Source organism: Nestor notabilis, unplaced genomic scaffold (genome assembly GCF_000696875.1).
Source record: "Nestor notabilis isolate BGI_N333 unplaced genomic scaffold, ASM69687v1 scaffold8348, whole genome shotgun sequence".
NCBI lineage: Eukaryota > Metazoa > Chordata > Aves > Psittaciformes > Psittacidae > Nestor > Nestor notabilis.
In genome coordinates, this window is record NW_009940521.1 from 19,883 (window position 1) to 41,071 (window position 21,189).

The 21,189-nt window shown below is 38.8% G+C and overlaps 1 protein-coding gene across 1 annotated transcript in view; it reads left to right on the plus strand.

The window, feature by feature from the left end:
• Positions 1-21,189, plus strand: part of NME7 (NME/NM23 family member 7) — a gene marked incomplete at its 5' end in the record, with an annotated part of 70,282 nt that overhangs the window by 17,087 nt on the left and 32,006 nt on the right. Inside the window, 3 exons of the mRNA XM_010020400.1 lie at positions 13,701-13,765; positions 14,622-14,690; positions 18,463-18,564. Of these exons, the coding sequence (XP_010018702.1) occupies positions 13,701-13,765; positions 14,622-14,690; positions 18,463-18,564 (236 nt within the window). The remainder of the gene's footprint in view (positions 1-13,700; positions 13,766-14,621; positions 14,691-18,462; positions 18,565-21,189) is intronic.

Below are 21,189 nucleotides of genomic sequence, written 5' to 3' on the forward strand. Positions count from 1 at the left end.
TGTGTTAGCAACACTGTTTTCAGCACAAATCCAAAACACAGCCCCATACTAGCAACTGTGAAGAAAATTAACTCTACCTCAGCCAAAATCAGCACATAGTTTTAAATTAATATCAAGAATGATGGACTTCAGGGACTGGTTATGCTTTTACCTTAGTAAGCTCTGTTGTTCCTGCCTGTTTTCTCCAGTGTTTCTTTGGATGATTCAAAAGCCACAGGTACTGCAACTCATAAAGAGATTATGAATTTGAGGTCTTATAAAACATTCCAGAAATGTGGCTTCTGACAGGGGGCTGGGCTTAGGGAAGGGAAGAGTCACTGTGGCTGGGTAGTGGCCTCCCTCTTTGGCTGAGAGCACTGGTGTAGCTTGATATCAGAACTGGACTGTTTCCAGTCTGCAATCTGATGGGAGGTGAATCCTTCTTCACAAAGGCTGCAGGAACTCTCCAACATCAGCCCAATGGGCCAGGAGTGTCACAGGGGAAAGGATTTGGCTTTCTTTGCCTGTCCTCTTCTGTCTTAATCTTTCTCATATTCTACTTCAACCTATTTTTGTAACAACAAAAATATCACTGAGTGGCATCTCTTTTGGTATGCTTGGTCTTCTTAAAGTGCTTTGCATCATCACAGTTGAAAGAACCATACACAACAGAGAGCTGTGCACTAGCTTTGCAACAGTTTTTTTGAAGTCTTAAGTCTGAAATTACTGTTATGATTGAATTGCCTGTTTTAAAGTTGAAGGAGCATAGCCTTTGCTTCCTGAAGATTTTAATGCTTTTAAAGTTTTGAATATGCTGTTTGGCAGTGGCAGGTTGTCTCTGTGGAAATGCCACCATCCCTGTGCAGGTTATTTTGGAGTCAGGGACTAGTATGCTGAAATGGTTGTGGGGGGACCAAACAATCTGCTCAGAACTCCAAGCTGCCTATCTGAAACAGGCAGACAAGAAGGGAGAAGCCCTGCTATAGGGATTAGAGAGCAGAGACATGGCTGTGGAGCAGGCTGTCCCCATGGGTTGTGCATCTGTAGGCAGAAAGTTTGAGAAAGGAAGGGCTGACCTATCTGGGCTCAGTGCTCTGTGACAGAGTGGTGGAGGCTTGTTCATCTCGTCTCCTTTTTAAGGACTGTTAGCAACCAGTGATACTCAAGACATTCTGGTTATATCAGCAGCATCTCCTGTATCTCAGTTGAAGTAGGTGCTATAGCAGCTAGTGAGCTGACCTTTTGGCAAAGTCGCATGTAGGAGACTGTGTGCATGGTCTTAAAAATAAGCAACTTGCTTACCCCAGCAATGGTGCTTCTAACTATGGTTGTCCACCCTGTTTCTGGTGGGGAGACTGTACGTGGAAACAGCATCTGGAGAGGAAAGCAGATCCTGTGTGGCCACCAGTGTGAAAAGGGGGTTTGACAGGGGCCTGGGGAGGAATTTATGTGGGTCAAAGCAGCAGAGCCTATTATGCATTGCAGATTTGATTTGTGCTCCACAAATTTTCAGTATTGAGTATCTAAAAATAAACCTTTTTGCCATTTCCAATGTGCTGCTGAGGCTTTGAATTTGATTATCTAATTACCATGATTATAATCTTCTCATTACACATTTACAATTATGTGACGTTTCACTTATATACTTGAGCTTATACAGAGGTTTAGTCTTTATTTCTGCAGAAACATTTGACCAAATTCATAATCTGAATTTTCCTTTTTGGTCTTCTTCCCAGTGTTTCTTTTTCCTCCAGAGTCTGTTGCATAACTGATTCTTAGAAGGAAAAATCTTCTATTTTTCTGTCCTGGAAGACAGTTTGCTTTAACCACAGCTGTAAGCTAGGAGGCTTTTCAGCAAGTTTACCTTACTGTCAAGAGGCTGGATCTAATCTCTGGTTTACGCTGGTTAGTTCTCAGAGAGAGTCCTTTCTTAGAAACTGATTTTGATGACCATGGAGGGTTTATAGGGTTCCTATTCAGTGACAAAGCAGTGGAAAATCACTGTTGGTTTTATCTTTGGCCTTGCTGACCCTCTCCTGACGGGCATACAGAAACGTCTGTCACTAGGCTGTTGTAGATGTGCAGCCCAGCCACCTCAGCAGGGACTGGGACACGTGAGAAGTCCTGTAAGTGAGAGTACTGAAAGTGTCTGCCAGGCTGCAGAGGCACCCTGGAGCCTGATAAAGGGTGTTGGGGAGTTATGTGAAGTTTAACTTCAGCTGTCAAAGGTGCTGGTAATGCTGGAGGGGTGGTATCGCTGGCCTTCTGTGAATGTGTATTTATACGTGCCTCTTAAAGAAATAAGGCAATAGCTATTTTGTCAGTCTGGTGTTAGCATAATGTTTTCTGTGGAGGATCAGAGGTGGGAAAGCAGCTGGGAAGGCCCTTGAAGGCTACGTAGCCTGGCACTCCTGGCTAAACATCTTCAGCTCATTCTCTAGCAGCTCCTCCTGGTTGACATGAAGCACTTCCCTGACTGGCTGGAAAGCTGGCAGCAGTGGGGTGGTTGTATTTTAATAACTCTGAAGAAGGTTTGCAAGAGCAGTCCAATTCCTCTTTACTGGGAGCTGGGAGAATGCAAAAGCAACCTGATGCCACTCTATTCAGACTTGTACTGTCCAGGGATGCACTGAGGAGACACAACGTGGTTTGATCCCTCTAGAATCTGCCACACTTTTCCATGTTTTTTAGCCCCCTCCTTCTCTTCTCCTGAGACTAGTTTTCGGTCAAGGAGGATGGAACTAGTAAGCACAGCTCTATGGTTATATGGCTTAATTGTTTAATAATGTGAAAGTTTTGGTGTGGATCTGTAATTCTATTTTTATTTTTTTTGTTTTTGTAATTGCCCTCATGTTATTAGATCTGGATGTGTTAGCAGTAGTGCTCAGAAGCTAAAATTGTAAATGCACCAAAATGGATGAACTTCAGTTTCATACCCTGAGGACAGTTGTGACTTGACTATTTTGTTGGCAGAAATACCACTTTGTAGATCACAGGGCAGGATTAACTTTAATGTATTTATGTGTAACATTTCAGTCATGTTTGCTGTAGGAATTAGAATTTGGTATTTCATGACTGGTTTAAAGTTTCTTTGATGTGGCCTTTACTTAGTTCCTTTGAAAAATGTGCAGGGAAAATTTATGAAAATAGTTACGATCAGACTATAAATGCTGAGGTCAGAAGTGTTTTATATTTCACATTTTGTACTAAGGTTACAGAACAGAGCTCAAGAGGTGAAATCCTGTTCTCCTTTTCTGCACTCCCAAGCTGAAACATGGGTTCTCCTAGCGTCAGAGTTTTGCCAGACAAATTTGAGGCTAGAACTGTGCCATGAACTTGAAGTCATTGGACCTGATGCAAATAAAAAGATCTGCCTGGAGGTAAGGAAGCCTCTATGGTCTTTGAGGGCTCTTAGGTGTCTGGCTTCATAGACAGGTTTCTTCTGCATGTGTTAAGCTTGAGATTTTGTTCTAACATTTTTGGTAAATTAATTCCTTGTTCCTCTTATGTAATTAAAAAATAAAAATAAAAAAAATGCAGTGCTGTCTTCCATAGTATTCTTCAACTAGAATTTAAGTCTCATAGAAAACAGAAGCAGCAGGAGTGCGTTTTTTCCAAGTGGAAAAGAGATTCTGTGGAAATGGGGTTTTAGACTTGTTCTGAGTGGATAATAAATGTCACAGAGCTCTCCTATCATAACATACTGGTTACTGGACATCTTTAGAAAGTTGTAGGCCTTTATATTGATTCACAAAATTCTGCATGAGAAGTAACCGTAAGAATCATATTTCCTTATTTGCTTTAGAAAAATATTGAGAGAGTAATTCCTTGCTCCAACGACAAACCTAACTTTGACAAAAAGGATACCAAGAACAGTAGTTCAGTCTCAAGCAGGTACAGAAAGAGGTTTTACTTATGAAGGATCTCAAGTGAAATCAATTTATAAGAGAGTGTGGGGAAAGAAGGATTGTAGAGAATGGGAATCCAGCTTTGTACTAGCTTATATGTCTGGCTGCAAACAGCTGAAGAACTGTTTCTTACACGCAATATCCTTGTTGCTCTTTGAAAGAGAGAAGGACACTTCCACATCACTGTGAAAATATTCATTTCGCCTCTGTATTATGCTAAGTATAGTTAAATGTGTGTGGTTAGAAAATTAGATAAGCTGGAAAGAAAAAGAGGATGGGATAGAAGAGGTGCAAATTGTCATCATTCTCAGGACTAGGTATCTATTTCATTGGTTTTTACACTTGTCCAGATGTATTCATTAGATAAGATTTTTAAAAATGGTAAACCAACTCTGGAAATTGTTTCTTCCCAGCCCCATTGGGTTTTTAGACATAAGTTTTGAGAAACTTGTTTTTTATTTTCAGGACACTTAGAAGTAGAACAAAGTTTTCAGAAAGCTGTTTTCTCATACTTGAGTTAAAAAAAGAGGGATGCAATTTTCTCGTAAGTAATTTGAAAGTATACCTTCTGTCTGTGATATGCATGCATAATAGAAAGGTGAAGTGCAGATGCTATGGACTTCACCGCAGTGCAGGCAGAACTTATCTTCGTGTCTTGTCTACAAGGTTGAGTGCAAAGGGGCATCAGTGATGGCCTCGATACACTTAACAATTAGAAGTCTGAAAGGAACTATTTGAAGATAGAACATGGAAATAGAAAAAAAAAGTGGGATGAAGACAATCTTTGCAGATGCTTCAAAGAAGTACAGTGGATCATGTGAGATCTGATCTCTGCATATTCCTGCATGCAATATGGCTGTCTTAGAGCAGCAGTCACGTGAAACCTACCTAGTAAAGCACAATGCTTTCACATGCAGGTTTGTTGTTGGTTGTTGTTTGGCTGGTTTTTTTTGCAGATGGATTTGCCCAGGCAGAAAACATATTTATGCAAAATTAAATGCACTTTGTTTCTTACGTTTTCCTTGAATGTATTCTGTTATATAGGGTGTTGAAGTGTTTGGTGGTGTCTGGTGCCACTGGGGTTTTTTTGTTTGTTTGCTTTCTTTTAGAGAAGCTAGGAAAAAGTGATTGAAATAAAATCAACCTACTTTATCTCTTCATCAACATTTTTAGAAAAAAAAACTAGCTTCCATGAGAAAAGTAGTCCATCCACTTCCATCTGTGTTTTTAATTCTATGCTGTAGTTGTAATGATGGATATTCTTTGCTTGGAATGTTTGTTTTTGAAATCAAGCCTATGTTGTTTCTTGATTATTTCTTGAATTAAGTACTAGTGGCTTGGCATTGGCTTCCCAACTTAAACTGACTTTGAGATTTCAGTGGCTAGTGGGGAAGTGACATTTATTTTTTCTGACATATGGAAAACGTATTTTACATTTGAATTGATTAAGGTATAGGGGGAGATGAACTGAATCTGGAAATCCTTTCTGACACTTTGAGATTAGAAGGAAGAGGAAGAGGTATACTTTGGAGGAAAAAAAAATGGAATGCACAGCCAATCTTTGCTTAAGACCTAGTATCTTCCTACTACTGGAAAGAGATTGTTTCACAATAGATTTCAGCAGACTTATGTTAGTGGTGCTCATGTTGTTGAAAATCATCTCTGTGCAGGGACGATGGTGTTAACATTAAAAATAAAGAAAGAAAAGGGCATTTGGAATGAGTATTTATTACTGCATTTTGGGATTTCATCTTGAAGTATTAGAGAAAAATTAATTCCCAGACTGATCCAGGGAATTTCATGCTAATGAAGCTTCTTTCATACCAAGAAAACTGATGAACCAAGAATCTATAATTGCATTTAAACCACTTAGTGATGATATGATGGACATTTACCAGCATGTCTTTTCTGAAGGAAAATACGCTTTGCTGATCTCTGAATTCTTTAAATATGCTTTCCGTAAAGGAAAGTGAAACAAAGCCAGATAGTCTCTTGAACATCAGTGCCTTCATCAAAGTCCCTTGCTGTTAGAAAACGAAAAGTTTCCTTTAGTGAAGTAATTCATATGTTTAGATCTGTGCAGCATAGGCATCTGCGTATCTTTAAATGTTTTACTGAAGATCAGACTGGACATGAGCACGTCAAATTAAAAGGGCTTTACAAGTGTAATCTTGGGCCAGTTCTTGTCAATACTGTCATTAATGACAGATGAGAAAGGACAGTGCAGTGTTTGCAGATGGTAGCAAGTGCTTACTACAGTTTTGGAGGATGTGATTAGAATTGAGAACATTCCTGATGAATTGCAGAAATGAAGCAAAGTGAAGAAGATGAAACTGAATATAAAAAACTGCACAGCACTACAATGGAGGGCGGGAAATATTGACAAATATAGAGAAGAACTGGCAGGGTATCTGTAGAGGAATGGTTGGAATAGTGATATATCATAAACACAGTCACCGTTCACAATGCTGGACACGCTTTGTTTAGTGGGGTTTTTCAGTAACTACTTCTGCTCAGTGCTGGTGAGAACCCAGCTTGTGTATTATGTCCTGTTTCTGGACACTGTTTCAAAAATAGCATAATCAACTGAGAACAAAAAGAATAATAGATTTAGCTGATGAAAATGTGGTGAAAATTTAAAGGGTTTAATTTATTTAACCTGAGATGGAGAAGACAGGGATATACAGATTTCTATATGTAAATTTTGAAAATACATGCATATTTACTAATTCAGATGAAAGAAGATTTCATCTAATCACTAAGGAAAACTTCAAAGTATATCACTGGCCTGATATCTGGGGATGTAATGGAACCTTTGTTACCAGAAGTTTTAGAGAGCATTTTAGAAAAATTTAAAAAATGCAACCATGCATAGTCTAACTTCACTGTACCTTGGAGCAAAAGATAAATATCTTGAAGTCTTTTCTCTCACTGCCCTTTTCAGATCAGACTGTAAGAAGAAAGGCAAGGTATTTGGTCTGAAAAGAGCCAAGACACAGAATGTAGGAATATGTGATAGTCTTTTGCCAAGTTAAAAATAAATGATAGAGCTTGCAGTGTATTTACTATTGGTCTAGGGCAGTGAGTTGGCAAACCTTCCATAGGAAATGGAATATAAAATTAGTAAAGGCTGGAGCAGATGATAGGGGATCTCATGAGGGTTTTAACCTCCAGAGTTAAGTTAATTGACAGTGCAATAGTAGATTAAAATTCTTGTTTATAATTATGGGCTAATGCACACTAATTATGGGCTAATGCACGCTAATTATGCAAAGGCATGATTTTAACCACATCCTTTCTGTAACTGTAACCATTCCTGAAAAGTCCCATGCTCAGCTTTCAGCAGGGATAACAAAACAAAAGAAAAAAAAAGAAATATTAGTAAGCATACGAGTGTTTTGAATTATAATACTGAATGCCATCGTATAATCCAGTGGTACAGCCTCAACCAAAGTATCACATTTAGTTTTGTTGACACTCAAGAAATAAGCAAAAATAAATGAAAATTTTATAGCCATAGAAGCACTCTCCTAGCTAGAGTTATTGACCATAATCTTCTCAAGTGGGGAAAAAAAAATAGAGTGGATGTGCTAAAGGAGTACAAAATAATGAACATCTCAAAAAAAAGAAATAAAAACAAACTTGATATTTCTCTTCAAGATTTCTCTTTACACAAGAACGGAGAAAGACAAAAGCCTAAGTTTTTGGTTTGGTTTTTTTCTTTTTTGTAAATATGCAACCATCGGTTTTAGTTCTGTATAACTGTTGCAGAGGTATTAATCTTTCCTTCTTAGTCTGTCTTTCTTCACATTCCCTTCTTAGACAGCACATATTGCACAGCCAAATTGCTGTGTATTTTCTGTAGCCTGGCTGTGATCTTTGACTTGAATTTCTGCATGAGTTTTTGAATGTGAATTTTAAGTGACTGTTCCCATGCAAGAATTCCCCAAATACCTTTTTTTTTTTCTTACAGATTTTCATCATTCTGTGTCTTAATGCCCCATCTGACATTCGCAAGTGTGGTCTTGTCTTGTTCAGAAAGTTGCAGCTAGGATTAAGCCTTTGAACCTTTCACTCCCTTTGAACCTTTCTGTTGGTTCCCATTCTGAGTCACATCAAATGCTTGTCCACTTTGGATTCAAGGTCCCCTAAGATTTACTGTCTGTATGCATAATTTTTCTTGTGCTAGCAAAATGTTAACTTGTGTTCTTCAGTAAAGCAGTGGTGCTGTCTTTTGTCTTTGCTCTTTTAGTATTTTCAAATGAATATTGTTAGTAAAGATTTTCATCAGTGCTGCAGTATTGATAGAGTTCTCCATAAATATCTGCAAAGCTGCCCTTTATATTTCTTGAGGTTCCTTAACGCCTAGAGAGAAATGAGGAATGATGGAAAATCTTGGATTCTATCACTGTGAACAATATTCTCTCATCATTTCTTCACATGTTCCTCTTTACCTTCTGTCTTTATCCACTTGGCTTTATTTCTTCCTCATGGTTAGCATGGGTACCTTTTAAGCTCCCCTTCTCCTCTCTGTTGGCCCCGTGTGTGTCAGTGAGTAGACCTTCTGTTCCTCTGTGACTCATTTGGTGCTCCAGAGTACACATTCATACAGTATGCAGTGAGGCTGGGAGATCAATAGCTGCAGATTATAACTGTGGCCATAGTTTTGGGCAGTCCAGAAATGGTATGTTTATGTTGCATAATAAGAATGCCTGGATTTGTATTATTACTAAGTAGAAAAAGCGAAAGAGAAGAGATAGAGAAACCTTGTTCTTCAGGGGATAGGTTGACCAACTGACAGGAAGAAGTGCACTTTTTGAGAGTGACATCTGTCAGTTTCTTACTGCACAGTGTTTTGCAGTGTTGTCTGAAACAAAGATTAGTGAGAACTTTAGCAGAAATACATTGCAGGAGGGCCCAGCTCTCAGTTCCACTTTTTGCTCTTCTGGAATTCAAAAGGATTTTGCTTGGAGTCAAATCTGATCATGATTCTCTGGAGTTTTGGGATAGGATCTTAACACTTGGAAGTAAGGAGTCAGATAATTTCATTATACTGTGAAGCAAAATTTAATTTTAAAATGTCAAAAATAGACATGAAGTGAAATTGCTACTTAGAGTTAATGCTACTTTAAGCATCTGTTGCTGGTTACTTCTAGAAATATGTTTCTGGGTTAAGTGGTTCATTGATCAGATCAGTCATGGCAGATTGTATATTCCTGTCAAAAAACCTGATTGTTGTTCCAGAGGAATTAATTTTATTCATTGGAAGGGTATTAAAAAAATTATATATAAAGGTTGAAATGAGGGAGCTAGTTCTTGACTTTGGGGGCGGTTTGGTGTCTTGCCTAATAAGCTTTTAACAGTGGCATGGTTAAATTGGGAAATAGGCCAAGAACAAAGGGAAGAGAATGTAACATCCCTAGTTGTAGGGCTGGTGGTTTGTAGTGCACTGGGACTGACAGGTCCTGGCAACACAGCTGTTACATCCATTAATTAAAGTGCTGTTAGATTAAAAGTGGCTTTCATGCGCTGTTTGATTTCCTTCCAATCCATAATTCTGCAAACAGGTGTAACATTTTCAGTGTGATGTCTTCCCTGCTACTTTCTGCTTCTTAGTGAAGGACGATTTTCAACTACTGTGTGTTGTAAAGCAACAAATTGTAGAATTTCAATTTAACTGAGGAGATCTTGGTGCCTTATCATTTTAGCTGATAAAAATGTGTCAGAAAATTATCTGTCTTGTATTAGGTGTGTAGTAACATAATAATAATGCTGCCTAGGAGATGTAAAGCTTGTGCCCGTTCTCTTTCTCTCTCTCTCACTCTCATATTTGTTAGGATTAGTATTAAATTCCCCCAGTTGTACTTAATAATGCTTGTGATTCTTTTGTGCTTTGTGCCTGAAAATTCATCATAACTGGAGTTAATCTCCAGCTTTGATTTGGATTTTTACAGTAATCACATTTTAAGCATGCACTGGCCCTGTTTGAAGGGTCCTTAAAAAGTTGGGGTTTTACCACAGATCTGGATTTTAAAGTTGAAAACAAATTATTGAAAGCTGTTGAAATAGCAGTCTGTCTAATCAGTTCTTCTTTTCCTCAGCCTTATCTGCCCACAAAGGAGAGGACACGTCCTAATTCAGTCACACTACTGGCTGAAAGCCTGAAACAGATCCCCAAGCCGAGCCTTGAGCTTCTACTCTTCTGTTGCTTGGGGATTGCCTCTATGCCTTCTGTTTCTATTTTGGTTCAGGCAGAATTTGAAAGGAAGGTGTCCCGAGGAGAAGTGATATGTGTATTGCCTAAACTGGGACAAGGGAGGCCAAGTCACTGGCTTGGTAGATCTGTGCTGCCACTGGCAATTTGCTTACCCTCTTGTGCCTCGGTTTCCACATTTGTGAAGTTGGCCTAATATCCTGCTTTGCAAACATAAATGAAATGACATGCCTCTTCCTCACAGCTCTTGAAAGTTTTCTGGCAAGGCATCTATCTGTGTACAATGGTGACAATAATTCCTTTGGTTAAGCCTTTTGGGTATTGCAGTTGTGGGCAATATCCCTGGAGCAACAAGGTATTCTGTTGCTCTGATGCATGGGAGCGAACTCAGGAATACAATGTTGAGGAAAACCTTGATAGGTTTATCACAATTAATAATTAAAGGAACCTTGCGTTAAAGACCTTTATGCAAAATACCTTCCTCCTTTGTTTTCTACCATTAAAGGAGCCTGTCTTCGCTCTGCAGAGAAGAAAGATCTTAATGACTTGAGTAGAGAAGTGATGCAGAAAGCTGAGTATTTGAGTCCCCCTTCATTTCTCTCAAACATTGATTTTGCTTATGGCTCATAAAACTGCTGAGGACAAAAGTTCTGTAGAGAGCAGATCCATAGTACCTTAGGACCCTGATACCTGATTTGTTTTAATTAGGTGTTTGCTGGCTGTGAAAGCTATGCGAGTGTCCTGGGTTCAGCTATAGCGGTCAATTTTTCTTCTTCTTAGTAGCTGGTGCAGTGCTGTGGTTTTGACTTTCAGTCTGGGAACAACGCTGATAACACCGATGTTTTTAGTTGTTGCTCAGTAATGTTTACTCTGACCAAGGACTTTCTCAGTCTCATGCTCTGCCAGGGAGGAGGGGAAGCCAGGAGGAAGCAGAGACAGGGCACCTGACCCAAACTGGCCAAAGGGGTATTCCATACCACAGCACATCATGCCCAGTATAGAAACTGGGGGAAGTTACCCGGAAGGCCCAGATCGCTGCTCGGGTCGGGCTGGGTATCGGTCGGTGGGTGGTGAGCGGTTGTGTCCTCTCCCATTGTTACTCCTCTTATCATTATTATTGGTAGCAGCAGTGGTTTGTATTATACCTTAGTTACTGGAGTGCTGTTATCTCAACCCGTGGGAGTTCCATTCCTCCGATTCTCCTCCCCATCCCTCCGGGAGCGGGGGGAGGAATGAAGAGGGGGGGAATGAGCGAGCGGCTACGTGGTTCCAAGTTGCCGGCTGGGCTTGAACCATGACGGCGAGTGGCCCATTCAATTCAAGTGTAAAATGGAGATTTGTTGGGCAGAACAGCTTTCTTATATCTTTCTCATAGTCTTGTCCCTGCAAGCAGCAATTGCCATTTGTCTGCCAGTGCCCTTTCTTCATCTTTGTTGGTTTCTGGTGAAGCAGTGGCTGTTGACTGGATTATTTGCTCCGAAGATCAAGAATAAGGAAATGTTTATGCTCTGTCACAGATATTTATTCATTTATTTGTTTCCTGAATGATCCCCAGCCAGTCACTTAATCTTCTTATAAACTGGCTGTTCATCTCTGAAGTCAAGACTGTAGGCTCACTGGTAGGCTCACTGCCTCACTGGAATCTGTGTGGAAGTGTCTGAGCTGCTCAGCATTTCAGCAGTGAGGACAAAAAGAAACTAGAGGTCTGATTTATCTTTCTGATGTGGTCTTGTATTTCCTGGGCAAACCTGTCCAAGTTCCTTTGTTTTGTTGCTGCCAATATTTTTTTTCACCTTGAAAAAAAGAGGAATTTTGTTCCCCAGTTTCACAGGAGTGTTACAAGGAAACTTTTATCAGGGCTAGTGGGCCGTGGTGTAACAGCATAGTGGGACAGGAACTGTACCTGCCATGAAGCAAGAGCTGCATGGCCAGAGTGTGTACCAAAATACTTGTTTTTCCTTAGCAGTTTGAAGATTTTGGAAGAAATATGCACTGGTTTATATGGGTACGGTTTTTCTACATAAACCTTAATGTGAAAATACAGAGGGGGATACTTCAGGGACAGGTTTTTTCATTTTCATTAGTAAATACAATTTTTGAAAGCCCTCCAGCTACCCGTCTCATTTACTCAGAGCTTCCACTGACCTTTTAATGTGGTAGGAAACTCACCAATCCTATGACGCAGGTGTTAGGATACTGTACAATTCGGGTCTTGAGCATGCTAGAACCTAGATACTAGCTTTGGTTTTATTCTTATCTGCTAAATTTGTGCAGCGCTAAAAAATCCTGCAATTTAAAGACTAGTTAATAAAAGGATTTAATGACCAGGAGTCATATCGTGCTATGATCAGAGTGATGAAGCACCTCTCCTATGAGAAATAGCTGAGAGAGTTAAGGTTGGTTCATCCTGGAGAAGACTCTGGGAAGACCTCAACTGCAGCCTTACAGGCCTATAAGAAAGACAGGGAGAGACTTTTTAGCAGGGCCTATTGCGGTAGGATGAGGGGAATGGTTTTAAACTAAAAGAGGGGACATTAAGCCTGAACATGATTTAAAAAGTGTTTATGATGTGGGTGGTAAAACAGTGGTGGAACAGACTGCCCAGGAGGTGGAAGATGTGCCATCCCTGGAGACAAGTCCAGGCTGGATGTGGTTCTGGCAACCTGATCTAGTTGTTCCTGCTCCTAGCAGGGGGATTGGACTAGATGACCTTTGAAGGTCCCTTCCAACCCAAGCTATGGTCATTCATTATAGGGTACTCTTCAATGGTTAATTCTGTTTTGAATAAATGTCCAGGAATTTCTCATGACAGGCATTTACATTCTATAAATATGGTGATTCTATGAAATTCACTCACTCAGTGTGCTGTGCTTGGCTGACATAATCTTCAAAATGGCCTGATCTTGTAAGCACAGGCAAATCTAAAATACGCATTCAGTGGAAAATCAATGGTTCTTGTTCTCTGACATTTAGTGGGTTTTTTTTATAATGTCATTCAGTCTTTGATGATGCATTCTGGAGAGAATAAAGCAAGCAGCACAACCAGTACTAGCGTATTTGTGAGTTATGACCTTAGAAGCACTAGCTTATTTTGCACTAAAGTGTTTTCCCCATAGAACACATGAACTCTTGTGCTGGTTTATTGACAATGTTTATTATCATCCTACATTGTTTCTAGATTAAAGGAGGACCCCCACTCTGGTGAACACTGTATTAAAAAAAAAAAAAAAAAAGGCAAAATAGGCAGCCCTTGCCCTGAATTGATTACTCTGTAAGCATCAGTATCGCCAGTGGAACTTCATTAAAAATAGAAATCTTGATCTTGCAGTAACTGAGTGCTTTGCAATTGTTCTGAGAAAAGCAAAGACTTCACTAATTACCTTTTTTCAGGTAGAGATTCTTTTCAGCTGCATGGAACTTAGTTGTTGAAACCATGAACGTGTCACTACATAGAACATAGAGTGTATGAACTGATGAACTGCGATCTGCTTCCTCTAACGCCATTACACGCTTTTGAAAGTGTTATGTTGGCATAAATGCCTTCTATTTGTAAATTATGCTTTTTAAAATGGGATACTGTCTTTTCTGTGTTTCTTCAGGGCTAGCTGGAAAGATTATAAAAGCCATCATCAATGAAGGATTTCAGATCTCAGCTCTACAGATGGTGGGTTTCCTTTTGTGTATGTTTTTCTGATAACTGAAGTTGGAGAAGTGCTGTACGTGCTTCACAGCAATGCATAGGTGGCTTCCTGCAATATAAAAATTTTGTGCAGACTGTGTAGCAATGTCTTGGGATCAGCACTGTCCTTGTGATATTGGTGGTTTATTATTGAATTGATCATCTGCTGTGTTTCCTGTTGCTGGGTGACCTTGAGCCGAGACATGTTACCCCTCTGTATATCAGTTTCCCTATAGTTAGAAATGGGGTAATTATTTTTGTCTATTCAGAAGCAATTTGAGATATCTTTACAAATTTTTACAATGTTAATCTAAGATTAGAGAAAAGATTGTTAATATTCTTCCTTAATTTTTCTTAATATATATCTAGTGTGATTTTGGAGAAGGTTTTAAAAGATACTTAAAGGATTTTTGACACCCCAATCACACTCAACAGTTAAAGGAGGTTGGCACAGAGATTGTTCCCAAGAGTAGTCCTGTACTTTGATTTTTGTGAAAGTCCTGAGAGCTGAAATCCCCCTCTGACTTCAGTCCGCACCACAAATGAAGAATAGACCCTTTCCTTTATGATGCAACAAACAGATCCTCTTGCATGTCTTAGTGGTGTCAGCCAACACTATGTTGTCTACTTATATTTAAGGTGGAAGAAGATACTGTCTGCTATGTTGTCTGTGGTGTCATTGGCTAAGCTGTTAACAAACTTCATATTGTAGCTGTTAAACCATTCCTTTTGCATATTAAAACTTAAAAGTGTATTCTGAATGTTTGCTGGCTAAGAAGGGGTATGTCTCTATTTTTTGTTGTTGTCTAAGGCAGACTGGCTAACATTTTTGTTTTCTTAGTTCAACATGGAACGTGCAAATGTGGAAGAATTTTATGAAGTTTACAAAGGTGTCGTTGCTGAATACATGGTAAGCATAAAGTTGAGAAGAATCTGTTTAAAATATGATTAAATGAGGAAATGGTCTTTTTGGGGGGGGATTATGAGAGGATTTATTATATGAACCTGGCATTGACTGGTTCTAATTTGCTCGTAAATAAACTAACTCATTGTGAAAATTGTGCTATCTATGGTGTAAGAAAGGAGAATCTTCTGTGAAAATTCTTCAGCCAAGGAATTTGTAAAATATAATAGAATGAATTCCTTCCCCCCTCAAATAAGTTATTTTATTGTGGTAGAGCTATGAGAATGTGTCATGTCTCTATCTTTGTTTGACTTGATATTGCAGTTGTGGCTTGGACCAGAATATATATAAAAAAATTTTGTTTACAATGAGACTACTATATTTGAATGCTTTTCTAATGACATTTTTTAGCTGTTCTTAAGTTTATTGATCTTAATTCTGTAGATATTCAGAAAATGTAAGAAGTCTAAGATATGCTGTAATCCAAGTGGATGTCTAAGACTCTATATAGTATTATGCCTTGTTGTACTGTCACATAAAACTTCCTGACTGCAGGCAGAACAAAAGGAATACAAGAAGACAAGCTTACATTTCTATATCACCTTCAAATAGTAATGAGTTTAGCTCTACTGCTGTCATGTACTATGCAAATTATGCTTAATTTTTAAATACTTAAATTTTTAAAAGTTTTCTACACAGTTACTAATATTACTTCAATTACTAATATTACTCTGATCATGACATTTTTGTGGGTTTTTTTCCTCCCTTTATGATTATTTAGTCTAACTTCAACAGGGTCTGTAGAATTGTCTTTAAATTGTTAGTTCACTCTCAGATCGGGGAATACTCTTAAAGTCTCCTCTGATAACACTGGTTTTGACAAGGACCAAAGGAATATTGGACAGGCAGACTTGTGGGTGTGTGTCAGAATTCAAATGTGGTGATACCTGACCAGTATTTCAGGGTCTGAGGAATCCTGGTACTGCAAAAGTCTCTGCTTTGAACCAAATTGGAAATTCTCTATCATCTTCTGCAACTCTTGTACAGACTCTGACCCCCTAATAAGTTGCAAATTTTGTTATATAATTTAATTAGAGGGTTACTCAGAAGGGAAGGTGACATTTAAACGGAGTAAGTCAATAAAGAAGATACGTTGTAGATGGAATTTGAAGAAAAATGAGAATCTAGGGCTCTGTCCTGCAAGCCATATGTGCTGGATGCACTCAGTTGAAATGAAGTTAGTATCTCCGTGCGCTCAGGATATCTGTGAAACAGGAAAATGTGGGAAAGCTAATGATAATGGCAACAGAATCCAGAGAAGGCACATATGGGAACAGCAATAGATACTGTCAGTACAGGCCAAATAGGAAGAAATATGTTGTGAAATAGGATATTGAATAAAGAATATGACCTCTTATATCTGTGACTCAGAACCATCTGGTTTGATCTGAATTTTATTTATCATTTGAAAATAACTCAGCACAGAAGGTACTTGGCATCCAGAAATCCTTTTCAAAAACTGTACTCCCCTTACTTCTGGTGAAGTCAGTCAGATAAAGGCTTGGTATTTTATATAAAGCATTTCTCTGTGAAAAGAGAAAGCTCAACAACTGCCCAAAGTGTTAGCTTTGTTGGTATTTCCTGCATGGAATTTTGCATATTATTGGTTAGTTTTTGTGCTGTTTTGCGTTCTATTTCCCACTGGAGCCAGAATAGAAAATGGAGAAAAAAGGAGGGACGTTCTTTTGGGTCAGCTCAGAATCCACTTTGTTAATCAAAAATGCTCGAGCTTGATCCAGCTCCAGGAACAGTTTTGGTTGACCACAAACCATGTTATTTGGTGAATAAACAATTTGCTAAAGAAAACTTGATTTAGCTGTAACTGGGAATCTTACCAGAGAAACAGTGTCTGCTATTTAAATTCAGCTCCGGACTCAGTGAGACTGCATAAGGTAGTTCAAGCTTGCCTCACATAGTACCACTTGTCTCTGTGCCATAGTTGATGGCAGCTGCTCTTGACTCATCAGCTTTCTGTTGTAGGGAAGGAGTCAGGAGTAACTTGGCTCATGTTGTTTGCGGTTGCAGGTGGGATGTCAGTGCTGATGCAGAAACAGTAGAAAAGGGAGAAACAAGAAAAAAACCCACATTTTGCAGGGAAGAATTCAGTTGATTCAACTAAAGTTAGAAGTCTGTTTTTTCTCCTCTTTCCTGTTAATAGTTATTTAGATGACAGAATTCAATGAAGCTGTACAGAGTAGTGACTTTGTGGCAATTTACTGTTTCTTAATAGAATGAAATATATTGCCTTCTGGCCTGTTCTTAACAAAGGATCTGTTGGTGATAAGACTCTTCTGGGCATTAAAATATTTATTTCTGTTATAGAGCATGAAGCTAGTCTGCACTCCTTCCATGTTCTCTCAGGAACGCTTCTACCTACATTTCCTAGGATCACGTTAATGATAGAGGCATTGGCTAAAATGCTGTCCTGTTGACTTTAGAGTGGGGAGATTAAGCACATGCTTTCAGCATGGAATCCATTATGAAGATAGCAACTCTTTGGAACAGTGATGATCAACTTGGGGTCTTTGTCTATTTAGTTTCCATCACAATTCATAAATGGCAGAGAAGGACTTAATCCTTCTTTTCCTACTGTTTTTTTACCCACCCTGTATGCTCTTGTTCTTTGCTATTACTCATCCTTGACCTGCCTGTGGCTGGTGGGCGTGATTGCAGTACCTTGCTTATCCTTTCCCATCCTCCTTTATTTCCTGTGAATGTTTTCTCCTTTCCTCTTTCCTCATTGGTTTTGATTCTGTTAATTTTCCTGATTTGTTTAAAACTTGTCTGCCCAGATTTCTAGACAAGTGTGCAATTATAAGGGCACGATTTAAAAGAAGTCAGACTAGAACATCAAAATAGATTCTTTCTGCTTGTGAAACCAATACCTCTAATTAACAGACTCCAAATTGGCACTAATACACAAAGTTAATTTAAGGTTATGAAAACTAAGACCCATCTTCATCACCCACTCAGAACTCACTATGTCTTTTTACTCTTCGGGAGGTTCCAGGAAGACAGATGATTTTGGTGTAACTGAGATTCTGGTAACAGTGCACCTAAAGAATGTTGCCAGATTAAAAACCCTTTCCCTAACAGGTTGTGCCACAGGCTCAGCTTCTGTTGGCTTCTGTGTTTCAGCTTCTGTAGTAATGCATGAGGAAAAGACAGTGAAAACCAAATCCCAAGAGATATTTTAATGACTAAAAGCTATCAAAAGGATGCATATTTGGAAACAAATTTAGGCTGTGTACTGTGCTTCCTGTAGGGAACACTACAGAGTACATTGCTGCCTGTGGAACTAACTGAACACAGTGTGATTTTTCAGGCTTGTACCCAGCAAGGTGTATTCCACTGATTTAGTCTAGTTTGACAAGTTACGGATACTGCTGTGAAATCCAGGTCCAGATCAATAAGGATATACCAACAAAAGAATCTGAAATATTGTGGATGCTATTCAGTATCTTGTTGAAGGTGAATATCCAATTTATCTCAATTTCCACCTTCTAAAATAAGTAGCAAAATGAAAAACATTTCTTTTGTTGTATTTATTGTATTCTGTATTCATGATGTATTTGTATAATGTCTTTGCTTTCCTAAAGGCACCAATATTTCTTAATTGTTCCCATCCTGTAAGTATGGGTCTAATTTTGGGGAGGAATACAACCCTTGCTAATGCCCAAGGAAGCTCAGATTTGTTTCTGTCTTTTTTCTCTTTCAGGAGATGGTTACAGAATTGTGTTCAGGCCCTTGCATAGCAATGGAGATTATACAACCTGAGCCTCCAAAAGTCTTCAGAGACTTCTGTGGTCCTTCTGACCCTGTAAGTACTTGCTTGAGTGGTAAGGAGTGCTTAAAAAGTTGATGTGCTGTCTATGTGAATTAAAATATCAAGGTGTGGTATGATTGCCACATACCTGCTGCATTCATTGGAAACATGTGAGCATTACCTTATTATGGAGGTCAAATGCTAGTCTTAGTGGACCAATTTCCTCTAGCAACTTTTCTGATGTTACTAAAAGAGATGATCAAGTACTGTGATGGTATTTATGTGAAAGGAAGGCTATCTAGGCAAAAATCTCTGTTAAAGATCCGTAAATATTCTAGCACAAGGCTTGAGAGCCCTGGAACAAATAGTTATTGTTTGTGCATGCAAGTGTAAGTCAAATGTTAGTCCATCACAGCCTGTGGCTTTCATCTTCTAGGATGAAACTGTAAAAAGAGAATTGGTTCTTCAGAAGAAGAATTGTTTTTCAGAAGGAAGCGAACAAAAAAGAGTGTAAAAATTCTTGTACCTGTTTGCTATGCTAATGCTTCTAGCTTTTATTTTTCATTTCATGAGGTGACTAATTGGATGTGTGTGACACCGTGCGTGATTTGGAGACAAGCAATAAATGCTGTCTCAAAAAATTTGCAGTTTTTTGTTAAACAGAGAAGGATATTACACTACACAGTATCCATGAGGTGAAATACCAAGATGGAGACAAAGAGGTCAGGGTTTGTATGTTTTCTTGGTTATGACTTGAAGTTTTAGTTGCAGACTGAGTGGGTTTACCAGTTTCCATGGACAGAATTCACACAGATTAATATTTGAGGAGAGAACAAGTTGTTCAGGATACATTTTTCTTCACATCCAGAGTTTCCATTACAGAAAGCACAAGCTAAAGGCATTATCCAAACCTTTTTTCTGCCTTCTGTTTGGTAACATTCAAATGTTTCTCTGCTGGGTTAGCATCTTGTAAGCAGACCATAACCTGTTTATCTGACTTAGTTTTAACTGCAGGATATTAGTAGTAATGTACACAGTGTGGTGGTTTCAGTTTTGTTCCAAATTCCATGTTTAAGGTTTCTGACCTTTAAGGCTTTCAAAGGTGCAGGTTGGTGGGTTTTTTTTCAGGTGTATTATATCCTTTTCATGTTTCTGCTTGTTTGATGCCTGAGAGATTAAAATCAAAATATGCTTGTAAAAATCACAAGTGCTTTAGATTATGAAAGACAAGTGTACCTATGCAAGGGGAATTTCCCTATTTTACCTTACTACGTCACATGAAAAGCTCTGTCATAGCCATACAACATGTGTGACTGAAGAACTGTTGATGAGCTGAAGAACTGAGGGATGTATAAAATGATGGATTCTTTGGGTAGCCCAAGAAAGGAGCAAAGGAGGGGACTAAATTTCTGCCTCCCAGAGCTCTTGCTAGTGACCTTCCTATGCTTTTTCTGTTTCCGTTTTAAATGTTAACTGTGATTTGTGAAGTGAAAGTAAGTACCTGTCTGCTTCTAGGGGAAGCAGGAGGCTCTAAGTTCTGGACACTGACTTTATAGCAGCTACACAAATGGTATGCTTGGAAGACAGGCAGCTGTGTTATGTGTCTGCTGTTTTCTATAAGAATTGTAAATTAATTGATTCTTCAGGCACATAGAGCATATGTGGCAACTGCTCTTAAGGGTGATCTTTGACTGAAATTTATCTGACTGTTTAGATAGTGGTTGTTAACTTGTCCTTGAGGACAGGAAGGGACTAGGGTATCTCAGTGGTCTTTTGTCATTCCCAACCAGGATCATCAGGGAAACTCACAACTGGACTTTGTGGTTACAATATCTGTCTCAAATAGGAGTAGCAGAAACGATAGCAGCGGTTTTGTTGTCTAGCAAGGCTATATGCAGACCATGAAGGTATGATGGACTTAAGATTCTGGTGGTTTAATTAAATCTAAATGTTGTGCAGATAGTGCGTTATCACTGAGAGATCTGGATTTCGTTTATATGTGCTAGATATTGATGTGTGTGCAACCTGTTTATGAACATAGGCGAAGACCAAGTTCCCTACAGAATATACCTACTTGGGTCACTTTGGCTGCTATTAAAGAGCACTCTATTTGGCAAGTAGTGCCATTGAAATCACTGTGATTGCTCTCAAAGCAAGGTGCTGTTTGAAGTGAGCAAAGGTGTTGGAATTTGACTTACATAATGAATCTCTCCCAGTCATGTGTGCTGTTAATTATATCTTAGATACATAGCAGATGGAATAATTACTTTGTGGCAAGTCAGGTATCTAAACTGGATATGAATGTTAACAGCCCTTTCAGTCTGTTCTTGGTTTTACAGGGATTCAGTTGGGGTACACTTCAGTAAAAGGCATCCAGAAAGAGGCGATTCAGATTTTCCCAAATCAGAGCAAGTTGTCATTTGGAAATAGGTTTGGCTTTGTTCAAGTCCCGGATGTTTAAGGATGAAGAAAGAATTAGAGTTGTTCCGTTTTGAGGATTATACTTTAATAACCTAGCAATTTATACTAAGTGGACAATGCTGAAAATGAAATGGAACTTTGTGCTAACTGGGTAATAATTTGTTAGCACTGCAGGTCAGTAAAGCTCTCTGCCAAAAATATCTGTCATTATAAACCAGCTTATAAATACTTCATTAAAACTTCTTATGTGGTTGTAGG